Below are 14,923 nucleotides of genomic sequence, written 5' to 3'. Positions count from 1 at the left end.
AACTCTTGCAGTCTTTCATTTTGCAACACATGGCTGTCATTCTATCCAGCCAACACAACTATGCATGAACACAATGGGAATCACAGGCTTTGGTAACTCACCCCGCAAAAAGCAGTCTTACAAACCATCATAGCAAGAAAGCCAAAACAACCTACAGAGAAAGGATAAAAGCTTGAGATTACATTTTGAAACACGCTTGTTGGAAAAGGGTACTTCCCTTATCTTCTTTTTTGTGAGATGGTTTTAAAAGTTACAGAGATGCGCAAGACATAAAAATACAACACAGCAACAATGAGAGACAACCGCATACTGTACCTTTACTTCAGCAAATCATTTGCTGTCTGACCGTCTTGACATCAGTCTCTCTTTTTCTCAATACAAAGAGCTGATTCTGCACATGGCTCTGCAACAGGTTTGACTTTTAATGAGCCAGTTCCCGTTCTGTTTTTCTTAGTACACACACTCGAGTCCATGCTTGAAGGCCACAATTCGTTTGCTAACTAGAAATACACGGGATTTTATCCAATGTCGAACTCAAAGAGAAGAACTGGGACCGCTTCACGAGCATATTGCTGCAGCCAAGTGTGATTCATGAAGGTAGTGACATTCTGTTTACAAGTGGTTTCCAGCCTTGGTATGGACCAGGTCAAGTGAATACGATGTGGTCAGTCAAAAAAGGCTGAACCCCATTCCTGATTTCTTATCAATGTTAGTACAATTAGCAATCATACAACAAAATCATGTAGACAGAAAAGAGTATTCTCTGCTCTATTTTACGTAAAATTTCAGTGATATTCAAGAAATGAAATACAATATAGTATCTATGATGGATCGACGGCAGAGCTTTGGAGAAAAATACCCCAGGTTTGGAGTCTTTCTGGGCTGGCCACTCTGCTCATCATCCTAAATGTGACCAACTGGGAGAAATATGGGTCACTGTTCACAAGAGGAAGACAAGATGGGTGAGCCTGACAACATCCCCAGGCCTAGAGGTCAGGAGGAGGCAGGACAGTAAGAGGACAGGAAAATTTCTTGGCAAGTAGAATGGGGAAACTGAGACAGGTAGCTAAACAGATGGCCAAGCAATTTACAGCCAGCTAATAAATCACAAGATCTCATCTTCCCTAACTAAGGACACTTAGGAGCAAATGGTTTCCACATTTCAGACTGCACCAGGGCAGACCCGCCTGGGTCCAGGTCCCTCTCCAGTGACAGCCTTTGAAGGTGAAACTGCCTGGAGAATGACCCTGACACCTCTATATGCTCATTTTGATGCATCAGCATATCAAAGGACATACCTAGAAAGCTGATGAATATGCTATTGAGATTGTCCCCTAAAATTCCCCACCTTTACAGATAAAAACCTTTAAGACAAAGAACCCAGTGTGTGCTCTCCCGAGGACACGCCCGTGCCTTTCCCCACTTCTTGGCTCAGGTTGTATCTTTGCCTTCTTCCTCCCAAGCTCTAAAGGTTCTCAGGAGACTTGCAACCAGGGGAGCAGCAGGCAGTGGCACCACATCCTAGGCTAACCCCTTGAACCTGTCTCCACGAGCCTTCCTTTTGCCTTTGTTATTTGTCTCCTGAGTCCACGCTGCCCAGCTGGCCCACTCCTCCTGCCTCTGTGACTTTCTTTCCAAATGGCCCAGACAGCTCCACCTGGGTTCACTCCTGTTGCCATGGCCTTGCCTCTTCCATCTGAAGCCCCTCATTTGTTTCACTATCCCTAGTTTTAATAAACATACTCTGAAAATCACCTGGACTCGTGCTGGGAAATCTTTCCCGCACGAAGACCCCACACATTCCAGACCATACTTGGGCAGACCTGCCTTGACCTGGTCCCTTTCCAGTGACGAGGGTACATCCTCCCACGAGGTGGCTGGTTAGTGGGAGCATCTTCACATTAAGGGCAAATTTTGGCGTTCTTACCTTTAATTTTTCTGTAGTATTCTTTTCCATCTCTGAAAGAAAGGCTATTTTAACAGCAGTTGGAATTTCAGACTTTTTTTTACCAACACTAAGAAAAGTGGGTGATATCGCAAGGATGAAATGATGATGTATATTTCATTTTGAAATGCAAATGTTTCTTTTTTCTTGGGAGGGAGGGAGCTTGGGAGATTCTGGAGGCATCTAATTTATATTCATAACTTCATTTGAGTAAAATTAACATTTAAATAGTTTGCAATCCCTTAAAGTCAGAGTATATAGAGATAACAACAACAACAACAAAATTACCCCAGAACTTAAAAACCTCTCATTAAGAATCCACAAAATATGTAACTAACCCACACAGGGACAACCTAGAGTTGGCGTTCTTCGAATACGGCTTCTGGCTAACATAGTAAATACTGACATATACAAAGAATCCTTCAGCAATAAGAGAAAGTCTTTTTGATGCTCAGGGAAAAGCTTTCCAGTCAATGGTTTATTTCTCCATCCTTTCTAATTCTAAGTTACTTAACACTAAACCCAAGCCTCACCTGGGACCTCAGGAGAGAATCTTGCAGAGTGTCGAGATACAAAAAGTTTCAGTTCTTGGTCTAAGTTGCATTCAATCAGGTTTGTGTCCCATGATCGGATTCCTGAGGAGGAAAAGGAAGACAGTTGACAGACTTCCAGTTAGTCATTTCAGAGTGGTTTGGAAAACATCACTGTGACATTTCTCAGGCTAACGAGAGGATGTGGAAACTCCTTTTCTGAGGAGCTTGGTGGTGAGCAGTGATGCCCACAAGAAGGGAGGGCTGGGGAGGTCCCTCCACCAGGCCACAAGGGAGGGACGACTAGCAATGCAGAGTGAACTCCTGCCCCTCATAAAGCGTAAATGCAGCTTTTCTGGGAGAGTCAAAGAAAACAGTTATTAGGAAAATGACAGGCTTTACTCCCTGGAGGGAACAGAAAGGACAGAAAGATGGTGGTGAATTCTGAAGCAGTCCAGAGGCCACCAGACAATCTGACTTGTCCATGGTTTACTCGTAAGTGGCAAGAAAATGTAGAATGAGGGTGGGAAAGCCAGAGACAAGGGGGCTGGCAGTCAAGCTCAGGTCTTTGTCTTTAAAATGATGTTTTCGCAGTGTGCCTATGCACTGGGTGCGCACGAACAGTTTCTTTTCTTTACCCATTCCATTTTTGACCTTGGTTTCTCAACCCCTGGATATCAATCCAAAATTTGTGTGATCTTTGATAAAAAGGCTGGATCTCAATCTTCAAGGCTTGGCCTGTCTGTCCTCCCAGGCATCTGCTGTACCTGACTAGCTTGGCAAGCTCCTCTTTCATTCACAATTGTTAGTTGTGCTGGATTTTCTTATCCGAAAGCAAAGAAATATGGCAACTTTTTATCTTTATGAACTTTCTACAGAATTGTGGGCCATACACTGTCCATTCCCACAGAAGTCCTGACTTCCACTCGCTAGGCTGGAAGCTGCGGCAAGAGGAACAGCAGAACAAGGGCTGCTGATACCCTGCCTCCCCAACCCCTCCGCCCTCCCTCCTGCCCTCCGCTCGGCCCTCCCAGAGGAGCGGGCTGGGCTGGAGCCCGGAGGGCGTCACAGGAGGGAGATCTTGGGAGCAAGCCAGGGAAATCCGGGCACCACAAAACCCAGGAGTGCATGTGTGTTTTCTATGTATTTTTATATTTTTCTAAATAGATGGCTCATGGTAGAGCCAGCATATAGTATCCATAATTGTAGCTTTGCATGGAGCATCCTTAATTGCCAGGAACAAAGCTCTGGAACAACAATCATTTACTGCAAACCTACTAAGGTTAGGGGCTTGAAACTCTAGGTACAACACAGCTGGTAAACTATCATTTTTGCTGGTCATTAGTCATGTGCACAGGCTTGGGGGTACGTACAGTAGTGTGTTATTTTAACACAGCTCTAGAGCCGAATGTATATCTGCATTTACTCCCACTTATCTCCTGTTTATTCTTCCTCTCTTGGAAAGAATTAAGGTAGATTAGGTAGATTAGGTAGGTAGGTAGGTAGGTAGGTGGTAGATGATAGATAGATAGATAGACAGATAAAAATACACACAAATTACAAAAAGATTCTGGGAACTCAGTTGACTACACATCAAAAACACCTTTTCAACTACAAACAATATTTTCCAATAGATGTATATATCCACTAAATGGACATAGAAATTTCTCCTACAATCCATGGGAAGAATTCAGGTGTGAAAGAGTTAACATTCCTAAAGAGAGGCTAAATTATAAGGGAGAATTTTATGGGTCTCCCTGGAAACATTAACAGTGTCAGTTTGCATTTGTGCTAATGGAGTATTTAAATTTTAACAAGAAAGGCATGGTGAGATTTTGTGGATCTTTTTAGTACAGAAATGATAAATGGGATCTTTTTGTTTCGCAGAAAGCTTGACAGGTTGAGAGGTCTGAATTCATTAGAATATTTTACCTCAACCTATATGCACTATATTATCATCTAGTGTGAAAAATTGCAGAGCTCCTGTCTGAGCTGCTTAATTAGTAATTGTTGACTGGATGCTCTGTGCTCCAGGTCTGAGCTCCACTTTGTCTTCTGGTTTGTCAAGTTGTGTCAATAAGTTAATAATGAGATGTGTGTATTTAAATTAAATTCATACAATTTTTCTGCCTTTGTTCTGAGTAATGTCCAAACTGCTACATAATTTGAATGACTTCATCTAGGGTTATACATAGATTTGCTCGTACATTGCTGTTTGCCATTTTTCCCTTGGCTTCAATTAACCTGTCATGACATGTGCAATTAAATGCTTGCTTTATATTTCATAAACTCCTGGACGTATGATTTGTAATTTAGCAATGGAAAAAGTATGAAATAGTAGAAAAATATTGAGTAATTTTTAAATTATACTAGTAAACAATTGATAAAAAAAATTTCTCCTTTTTATACACCCAATGAAACTAAAAAATTAAGGTTCTCTTTTCAAGGAAGCAATTTCTAGGCAAATTATTTCTTAACAATGCATAATCACTACTACCACTTATAAAATAAAGGTTATAATGGATTTACTGGTTATTTTAGTTAGAAAGGAAATTTTTGGAACCAGGCCACTTTCTATACAAATTTTAGAAATGAACTGCTTTGTAATTATTCTGTACCTTCTACTGGATAACAGTAGTAAAAGGAAATAGTATTTCTCAATGAAGGTCCATGCTGCATTTGGTGTGTTTATGTACCTCCTCTATATGTCTAAGAGGAAGCCATTAGTGGGCCCTCTAAAACTCATAGGATAAAAACAGTCTTCTTTGGCCCTTCCCACATTCTCCACTCTCTGAATCATGGCTGGAGGGGGAAGTGGGGTGTCAGCTTTCAGAAAACAGGTCACTCTGAAGAGGCTTTCAGAAGCAGGTCATCCCGGTCTCCGATGGGTTGTAGAGAAGCCAGGGTAAATTCCTGGCCCTTTTTCTGACTTACCCCTGCCCCTCCCGTACCCCCCCCCCCAATAAACAACAGGTTAAGGGCTGCCCTGAGGCTTTGCTTCTCCAGCCCTCTGTGGAGACTGTGCCGCTTACTGGCTTACCCCAGTGGGGGCAAAACAGAACCACTCTTCCAGCTGGAGGAGATAAAACTCCACTTTTTGAACTTCCAGGCCCCGAGGGCACCAGTCACCCCTGGGAAGCTGGCCTCTGGCCAAGCACCCTGAGAACTCTCCCCGAGAATCTGGGGCTGTCACCCAACCCTGGAAAGGAGCTCCCTTACTCTGCCAGCCAGGTCTCCAGCCACGGAGACCAGGGGAAGCCAAAGGATCTCCCCATCTCAGCTCTCTGACCCCAAGGGGAATAATGCACAAAGAGGAGGCTGAAGTGCACAGGAGGTTTTAGATGGAAAAAGGAGGAAATGGGTGTGTGTGTGCGTGCGTGTGCGCGTGCGCGCGTGTGCACGTGTGTGCACACACATGCACATGCAAGGGGGCTGGGGGGTGTCGTCACAGGAGAGGCCAAGATAAACAATGAGGAGCCAGGCTGCCTAGCTTTGTACAGGTTAGATCCGGCCAAGTTTATTGGTCATGCAAGCATTTTGCAGGATTATTTAATGAAACCAACATTAAAAATAATATCACCCTTTATTCAAAGGCTAAAGTCTATATCCCTAAAGGAGACAGTAGATTGAAGAATGCAGAACACAATGACCCTGGGTTTTCCAAGTTGAAAGGGCACGTGGTGTCTATCTGACAGCTATTTGGGCCTTTGACAAGCTGCTTTTCCTCTGTGCGCTTCAGTGGCTCCCTCTGAGAAGCTGGCTTTTTAATAGTTCTTACAAGTACCTAAATGATTAATCTATAACCATGAGATTCTGTTTGTAAAACTGTGCTAAAAAGTGACCTGAAGTCAGATTAATATCATAAACTAAAGAAACAGAATTAAAACAAAGGAAATGCTAACTTCAAGGTTTTATTTCTCAAAGAAAAGTTTTCCTATTTTTTTTCCTTGACCCAACCTTCAATTTACTTTCTTCCTTTTTTTTTTTAAGCCAACAACTTCCTATTCATAATATATATGTTATGTATAAAGCTGACAATATCTTAAGTACAGAGCTCATTTCAAAGCATTGCTGATAAGTAATTTTGCTCTTGGATAGCACTTCACATTAGAAACAAACAAAAGAAGTGATTTATAATAATTTATTTATTGTAAAGCTTATTTTAAAAGTAAGTATTTAGAGATTAACAATGAATCATCAATTTAATGAGCTTAAATTTGGGAGCTTGTTTATGTTTCAGCACGGACCACAGAACCCTTAGATAATATCCATTAAGCAGTGCAAGTGGAAATCCATCTGCCTTTTGACTTTGTAAAGTATACAGATAACTTTAAATTTAACACTCTCTAACATTTATTTTTAACCACCATCATGTGGTAGATTCAGTTTGATTTTTTTTCCTGTTGAAGTAAAATGAAAACCAAAACCCAAACTTTCCTGGGTTCTTAATTCTCTTAGCCATCTTGGACTGAAAATATTCACTAAAGTGACATCAGAAAGTTACAATGTATTCAGCTAAATTTACATCTAAAAATCCAGGGCAGGAGTTGTTATACACATCTATCTTTTAGTGAACAAATCTTGCTGCTTCCCAGTGTTACCTAGAGGAAAATTACACTCTTTTAACAGTAATTGAAAGCCTTAAACTGACACTTAGTATTCCTTTAAAACAATAAAATGAAGTAATGAAAATTCCTTTCACAAAGTTCTAGGATTCAGTTTGCAAGGCATGGATCCATGTAGTCCATGTCCTAAAATAAACTAAAGGAGCGGGATCTCTGCTAAAAATGGGATGGCTGCGATGTCCACATTTGGGGCTAATTAGGAGGAGGGTAAAGGACATTCCAAGGAGCAGTAGTTGGCGATAATGACAATGGCTTGGCATAAAGTCTTGCATAACTAACTAAATAAATCTAGACCAGTCCAAGATAAGACTCTTGTTTCAAGCTTGAGAAGAAATGACCAAACCCTACATTTCGCTTTTTGAAGTTGAGAGAATGCACTCATTTTCCCTTGCTTGGTTTCAAGAAGCATTTACGAGGCATCTGCATTGGGATGTTTCAGGCCTGGTGATTTACTGCATTACCACTTTCTTCCTACAGATTGACTTTCTAGGCTTCCTAAATAATCAGATGGCAAAAATCCAAGTCGCCAGGGTCTCCAAACCCACAGAGCATCAGTCGAGGTGGGAGGGCAGAGTAGGAAGCAAGAGTAACAGATGCGAACCTGCTTTCCAGGCCTGCAGCACACAATCAGAGCCCCTGGAGCCTCTCCATCTTGCTTCACACAGCGTGGCCCACAGGCGCCAGCAGCCACAGCGGAGGTAGCAGAGTGACCTCTGGAGGAGGCCCAGCTGGGGCCCGAAGGCTAAGGCAGCAGCCGCATGTCAGGAGCGGGGACACAGAGCCAGCCTGCCCTGTTGCTAAGTCATCTCACACGGTCTGGAAAGCTATGGGACCACTTAGCACTGGGAGGCTCTGCAGCCGGAGCTGCATCCCAGACCCTAGGACTCTGGAGAGCAATCTCCAGAGGAAAAGCAGCATCTGTTACTGAGTGTAAGGAAGTGGATCCGCTCACTCACTCGGTTGATTCTTAATGGGATCGATACATCCCTTCCAGAGTTTCATGCAAAAACCTGACCAAACAAGAGAATGAAAACTAGGAAGGCATGGTGATTACAATGCAAACAGGATGGGGCTTCAGGGATTCCAGTACTGTCAGGGTCTCAATCTGGGGAACATGGGGTATGTTCATTTTGTAAAAATGTACTGAGTTCCTCATTTATGAGTCTTGCCTTTTCCTCTCTATCCACTGCTTCATTAAAATGTTTAAACATTTAAACAATGTCAGGGAGACAAATCTGAACTTTTTCAGTAAGTGCTAGTAATATAAAAGAGAGTAAAGACAGACAGCACCTCACAGCAGTCCTTGAATGCATCTATTTTATCCTCAAACAGAAGCTTGAATGAACCCCTTGAGGAACAGGATACTGCAAGGATGATCAGCAGGGTAACAAAGCAGGAAGGTAATGACAGTGGGAAGGCGATTTCTGAACCACCTCCTGGCATGGGGTGCAGCCCGCAAGTAGATGACTATACAAAGACAAGCTCTGAAAATCGTTGCTTGATCTCATTCTGCTATTAGCCTGCCCTGCACTAATATAATGACCGGGCCAAAAAAAAAAAAAAAACAAAAAAAACCAGTGATGCTGCAGGAGCGGCATTTCTGTCACTTCTAAGTGGTGTGACCTTGAGCCAGTCTCCTTATCCTTCCTGCCTCCCTGGGCCCTCATCTCTAAAATGGGGCCGAAGGCCCCTCTCATGGCACCACATCCTGTGGTTATGAAAATTTTATAGACAGAAAAGCACCTCCTAATGTTTTATTATTCCCTGCCAATGGTACCGACAAAAAAAAAAAATTAAAGTCAAAGTCACTGATTCATAAGGAGCCACACCTAAAGTCAGTACGTGTGAAATTTTCCAAGGAGAAAATTCACTATAGGAGCAAATACACTATATTAGAACAGATCAGATTAAAGTCCCATAGTTTGAAAATAAGTGTTATTGAGATGCTCTAATAAGGCATTTCCCTATTGATATCGTTTATTCCCGATTTTTCTCCTGAATAGAATAGTCTTCATAGTGCCCACATTTTTTCTTCTTTTTTTTAGCTTAAAGGGGGAAATCTGTGCTTTAAAGTTAAACAAAAGGAGAACCAGGTCTGCAACTCCAGTCCACACCCTGCAGCCTTTTGTTCTGGGGACAGGCGTCCGTTTCCAAATGCAGCGGCAAATGACTGACAAGCGTTTATTTTCTCATCTAAAATAAGGTTTTTCTTTAGTCTTTCTTTGGGGGGGGCGGGGAACAAGGGCTGCGTGAACGCCCTTTGTCCGCCTCGGGCCGCCGTAGAGACCGCACTGCGGACTGCACCACGCCCACCCGCGGGTGTCTCCTGGCAGAAAAGCTTCAGCACCACCCCAAGAGAATAGAGCGCGGGCTGGGACTGCGAGGGGACGTAGCGACCTCTGTCAGGGGCGAGGGGTGCTCTGGGACGTCCGGGGTGAAGGGGAAGGAGGAGACCAGGGCTGCCCAGATGGTGACTTCGAGTTCAACAAAGATGGGCTGAGGGAGAGGTGGGGGCATGCAGCACCCCTAAGCCCGGGGCCCAGGCGGGTTGCGCCCAATGGGGGCGCCGCAGTGCGGAGGCAGGTGGAAGCACTGCGGCAGCCCTGGTGGGGCTGAGGGGCGGGTCGGTCCGCGTGCCCGAGGCTGCGCCGGTGAGACCCTCAGGGCCCCGCCCAGGGTCCCTGGCGAACCGCTATTCGGCCTCTGCAGAGCGCGCTCTCAGTGCGCGCACCAGGAGAGCGCGGGCCCTACTCGTGGACCCCCTTATCTTCCCCTCCAAGCCATCATTCCCGAAGCGGAGACTTTTAAAAGAAGCCCCACCCCGCAACTTGGGGTCCCATTGTCCTTTCTCAAAGCTGTAACCAAGGTCCCAGGGGCGGTAGCGAGGAGGGCACCGTCCGGGAAGAAGTGCAGGCGGCTCTCCATCTGCGTCCCGGGGGAGGGGGAGGGGGTACGGGCGTGGCCCTAGGACTAGCCTAGTCATTCCAAGGAAAAGAAAAGATCCGAAGGTTTAAACCAGAAAAGGCATTTCTCAGGGGCTGAGATGGCTGAGGTGGTGAGGATGATTCCCACGCGGGCCCTGGCACATGGTGCTTCAACCTAGGGTCTGGCGCGGAGGCGGCGGGGGGGTTGGGTGGGTCCATTATTTTGTGGAAGTGAGAGGGGGGCTTAAAGGAGTGGCTGCGTAAGAACCCCCCACCCCTTTTCCTTCGTGCGGCTGCAGCTTTATTGTGGCTTCTGCCCCTCTGACACCTGCATTTCATTTAGCGGGAGAGACGGTGGCTAGCTTGGATCTGCAGAGCCAGCCTGGTGACAGATCCCTCAAGGTTAGGAGAGACTCCAATCGGATCTCAATCAAATTCACATTATTTAGCTCTGAAATTAGCTAAAAAAAAAAAAAAACAACCCAGCCCGCACCGTGTGCGGGAGGTGGCGGGGAGGGGTGGGTGCGGGGCGCGCCAGAAGAAGGTGGCCGTTGCGCCCTGGGTGGGGTCGCGGTCGCGCGTCTGCCGAAGCGCGTCCCCTGGGGGCGCCGGGCCCTTACCGAGTTCGATGTTGCCAATGGCGCGTCGCAGGTGCTCCTCGGTCACTATCTCGCCGACGACCACCAGCAGGTAGAACTTGCTGTCGAGGAAGCGATGCGACAGGCTGGGCGAAGTTGACGCCGCTGGGTTGGCGATACTGCCGGACAGCTCAGGCTCCGCGGCTTCCACCACCACGGTCGCCATCCTGCCGGCTCGCTTTGCCTTCACGAGGTGTCCCGCTCCAGCCGCTCCTCTCTTCTGCGGCAGGAGAAAGGATTATCTCCGAAGGTGCTGTCTCTGCTCCGCCCCCTGCGTCCCCCCTCCTCCTGGCGCTATTGCACGCCGCCTCCCCTCCGCCCTCTCCGAGAGCACAGCGGAGAGGAGTGGGGAGTGAGGGCGGGCGGGGTGGTGCCGCTTTTATATGGAGACTAGGCAAGGAGCTGGGGAGGAGGAAGAGGAGGAGGAAAGGACCACCCGGCACATCCTCACGCGGTGGCTGCCTCCTCTCTTCCAGCCGTTGGCCCAGGGCTGATGTCATCTGCAGCAAATCATCTCACTCGGGCCCGGAAGCTGGAGGGACGAGGTGTGCGGACAATGGTCAGGGCAGGGCCGACAGTCAAAGGGTTGGGGAACCCAAAGGGCCCCGGCTGCAGTTGTGAAAACACTCCAACGTACATCCTCACATACCTACTGACCGCGCCAACCCCCCACCCCGCTTGTGCAGGCAAACGAGATGGATTTCCATTCGTAGAATAGGGATATTTGCCTTGTCCGAGGGGCACAAATCAGGCCTCTGCCTAGTGTCCCGTTATGAAGCCAGGTTCTCAGGAGTTCTGCCAGTATCGCTAACGTCGTGTTCAGGGCGCCCCGCCCAGGAAGACAGAACCTGTCTTGTCTTTGGCCTTGTGGGATTAGGAAGACATACAGTACCAATATTAACCAACTTCATTTAAAGAATACACTTAAAAAATGCAAGACCTAAACCTATTGTTTAGGCTTTGGACCCTGCTCCACGAGTCCCAATGATGAAAAAGTACTGACTTTGTGGTATTCATTGGAAGTGAGAGGAATACAGATGCATTAGCCTACATACAGATTTATTTTCTTAATATGCTGAACAGATAGTATCAGACTTAACGAAAAATAAAGAGAAGATACTGTTTCTACCCAGCAAGATTACAGTTACTATAATATACTTTTCAGTTCCTCAGGGAACACACAAACAAAATTATTTCACGTGACAAAGATGTCTTTTAAAATATATGAAGCATTGGGAATTTTTATTGCCTTTGTCTATGTTTAGAAGAACTCACAAAAGTGTTTAAGGAAGCCCAGCTACAACCATTTCTCACAAACATACTGAATATTGCTTCTTTCCCAGAAAAGGGATGGTGGTGGTAAGGAAGGAACAAAATGTGCAAATATGGTACTATCATAAAAGACTGGGGGATTAGAGGTTTAGGAAAGAGAAATGGAGGGAAGTTAGAGCAGTCAATATTGTTTTAATACTTGAATGAATATTAGTAAAAAAAAAAATCCCCTGGATATGCAAAGAGTTCCAAAATTGCTTTCTGTCTTAGCTATTAACAATCATGACTTACTGGTGATGTATTTTTTTGCCCTCAGCTCTTTCCTGAAACCCTGGCATAGGAGACATATGGGCAGCCAAAGGCTGTGGCCCCATCCTACATACACGCGAGTCTGATCAGTGGGGAATAAGGGTAACCATCTGGCCCGCGGTGCTTGGGGTCTGCAACAGGCTCGCTGGTGAGGTGCGTTCACCAGTGAACAGTGACAAAGAGTTTCCAAGTGAAGTAACAGATTCTATCTTGGTCAAGAGAAGGCATTTGGTTGCTGTTGGAGAGGTGTGGCCAGCACCAAAGCCCATGACTGGGGAAGAAGTGATGGTGAGGAATACTGTTGTCCAACAGTCAGCCATTGGAGCCCAAAGCCATCTAGTGATTATCTTCCATTTCTCTGAACCACTGTCATCTTTTTCTTTCTTTCTTTTTCTTTTCTTTTCTTTCCTTCTTTCTTTCTTTCTTTCTTTCTTTCTTTCTTTCTTTCTTTCTTTCTCTCTTTTTATTAAATGTATTTATTTAGAGAGAGAGGAAGAGAAACACCAATCAGTTGCCTCTCACATGCTCCCCAACTGGGGAACCTACAACCCAAGCATGTGCCTCGACGGGAATGGAGCCAGCAAACTTTTGCTTTGCGGAAAGATGCTCAACCCACTGAGCCACACCGGTCGGGGCACCATCACTTTTATTTATGTAATAGTTTCCTTTAGTTCTATTTCTTTTACTTAATTTTATTTTTAAATGAATTTTGTTGTTGTTGTATGAATGGAAACACCAATATCCCTTGTAAATGGAAAGTATCCTTAAGATTAAGCATATCCCACAATACACTGCTGGTACTTGCTCAGGACTCTGACCCTGAGGTGTACTCTCTAGGTTAAAAATGGAGATTAGCAATGGTTAGAGAGGTATTAAGGACACACCAGCACCTAACTTACTTGTTCTCCATGCCATAATAGAAGGTTGAATGAAAATAACAACAGAACTTTCTTACTGGCCGATGAAGCACAATTAAGTGCTGTGCCATGAACCACCTAGGTCATCATTAACATGTTGAAAAACAGAGGCATTATAGGAGAACACAAACTGGAGGTGCCAACTGCTATTGCACAGCTTTATAACTTTGGGTAAGTGACTTACTTTTTTTGAATTCCAGTTTCTTTATCTACATATCGGAAGAATAATAACTTTATAACTGTGTAAGGAAGGAATATATGATATACCGTACTTTGCCATGTATAATGCACACCCACATTTTTGGCCCAAACTTTCAGGAAAAAAAAATCTTTTAATTTTTTAAATTTAATTTTGTATTTATTTACATTTAGGTATTATAAAGGAATTTTCAAGTTCTCTGAGAAAAACAAGCAAAGTTGTTTTTTTAAGTATCTAATACTACCCATGTATAATGCACATCCTTATTTTTACCTCAAAAATGTGAGCAAAAAAGTGCACATTATATATGGCAAAATAGAGTAATGAATATAAGTACCTAATACAGTGATGAGAATATAGTAAACACTCAAAGCATGGCTGATAAACAGACATCATTTGTCTCAGTTTCTTGGACAATGGATTAAAAATATTGTCACAAAAGGTGCAGTTTCGTCAGGTTGGGCTCAAATGCTAAAACCTCTGAAACAAGAAGAGCATATTAAGTGGTACTAAAAACTAGAAAAGGAGCACTCACCATCCCCATCTGAAGAGGAAAAATACAGTTCTAAGGAGCAGGAAAGAGGAAGAGTAACATATGGAGGTGAGCAAAAGTAGGTTTACAGTTGTTTGTATGAACAATAATACACTAATTAATAAATAACAATGCAAGAATGAACTCTGGGTTTCGCATACTCACAACTATAAACTTACTTTTGCCCATGCCCTGGATGTCTGGGTGTCCTCACTTAGAGAGTGGGGATGAGTACCGACCTCACCAACAGGTGGACAATTTAAATACGTGAAGTGCTTAGAACAGTGCCTTGCATGTAATAAGCACTCACTAGAAGGTAGTTGGTTTTGATGCTCTTAATTATTATTTAACATTTTACTATGGAAAATTTCAAACACATATAAAAGTAGAGAGAATAGTGTAAGAAATCTCTATGTATCTGTTATCCCCAGTCAAGTGATTTTTTTTTTTACTGTTTGTTTAAATTAAAGTCTAAATGAGGTCCATATATTTCAACTGATTACTATGTCTTAAATCTCTTTGAATCTAAGGGTTCCCGTCCGATCTTTTTTGTCTTGCAACTTTTTGTTGAATAGTAAAAACATTTATTCTGCAGGATTCCACAAAATCTGAATTTTGACAGTTGCACCTTTGTTGTATTAGTTAATGTGTTCTTCCATCACCTGAATTTTCTGTGTAATGACAGTTGGATCTAAAGGCTTGTTCAGATACAGGTTTTTGTTTTTTGATAAATTTGCTTCTTAGATGATGTCATGTTCTTCCATGAGGAGGCACATAAAGACTAGTTGAACTCATTCTGAGATCTTAGCAGGCACTGATGATCATTACCTAGATCTGTTGTTTAATTATGGTTGGGGAGTAATAATTTTCTAATTTTATTATTCTCCCTTCATCTGACACCTGAAGACTTCTGTTAGGAGAACTATTTTCCTGTCACTTGGTTAGCCTGAGGTACAGTTTTTGCAGGAAAGGAAGAGTAAATACATGATTTTTTCTCTTTACTAATTTTCAAAATAATGAATTAATTCATTA

The 14,923-nt window shown here is 43.9% G+C and overlaps 1 protein-coding gene across 1 annotated transcript in view; it reads right to left on the bottom strand.

The window, feature by feature from the left end:
• Nucleotides 1–10,893, bottom strand: part of MAP1B (microtubule associated protein 1B) — a 95,177-nt gene extending 84,284 nt beyond the window's left edge. The window contains exons 1-2 of the mRNA XM_054578480.1: nucleotides 10,645–10,893; nucleotides 2,479–2,580 (exon numbers count right to left, since the gene is read on the bottom strand). Of these exons, the coding sequence (XP_054434455.1) occupies nucleotides 2,479–2,580; nucleotides 10,645–10,828 (286 nt within the window). The 5' untranslated portion in view covers nucleotides 10,829–10,893. The remainder of the gene's footprint in view (nucleotides 1–2,478; nucleotides 2,581–10,644) is intronic.
• Nucleotides 10,894–14,923: the final 4,030 nt, after the last annotated feature.

This window comes from Pteronotus mesoamericanus, unplaced genomic scaffold (genome assembly GCF_021234165.1).
Source record: "Pteronotus mesoamericanus isolate MK-2021 breed Mesoamerican mustached bat unplaced genomic scaffold, CSHL_Meso_final contig_50, whole genome shotgun sequence".
Lineage (NCBI taxonomy): Eukaryota > Metazoa > Chordata > Mammalia > Chiroptera > Mormoopidae > Pteronotus > Pteronotus mesoamericanus.
This window is presented reverse-complemented; position numbering and strand designations above follow the sequence as displayed.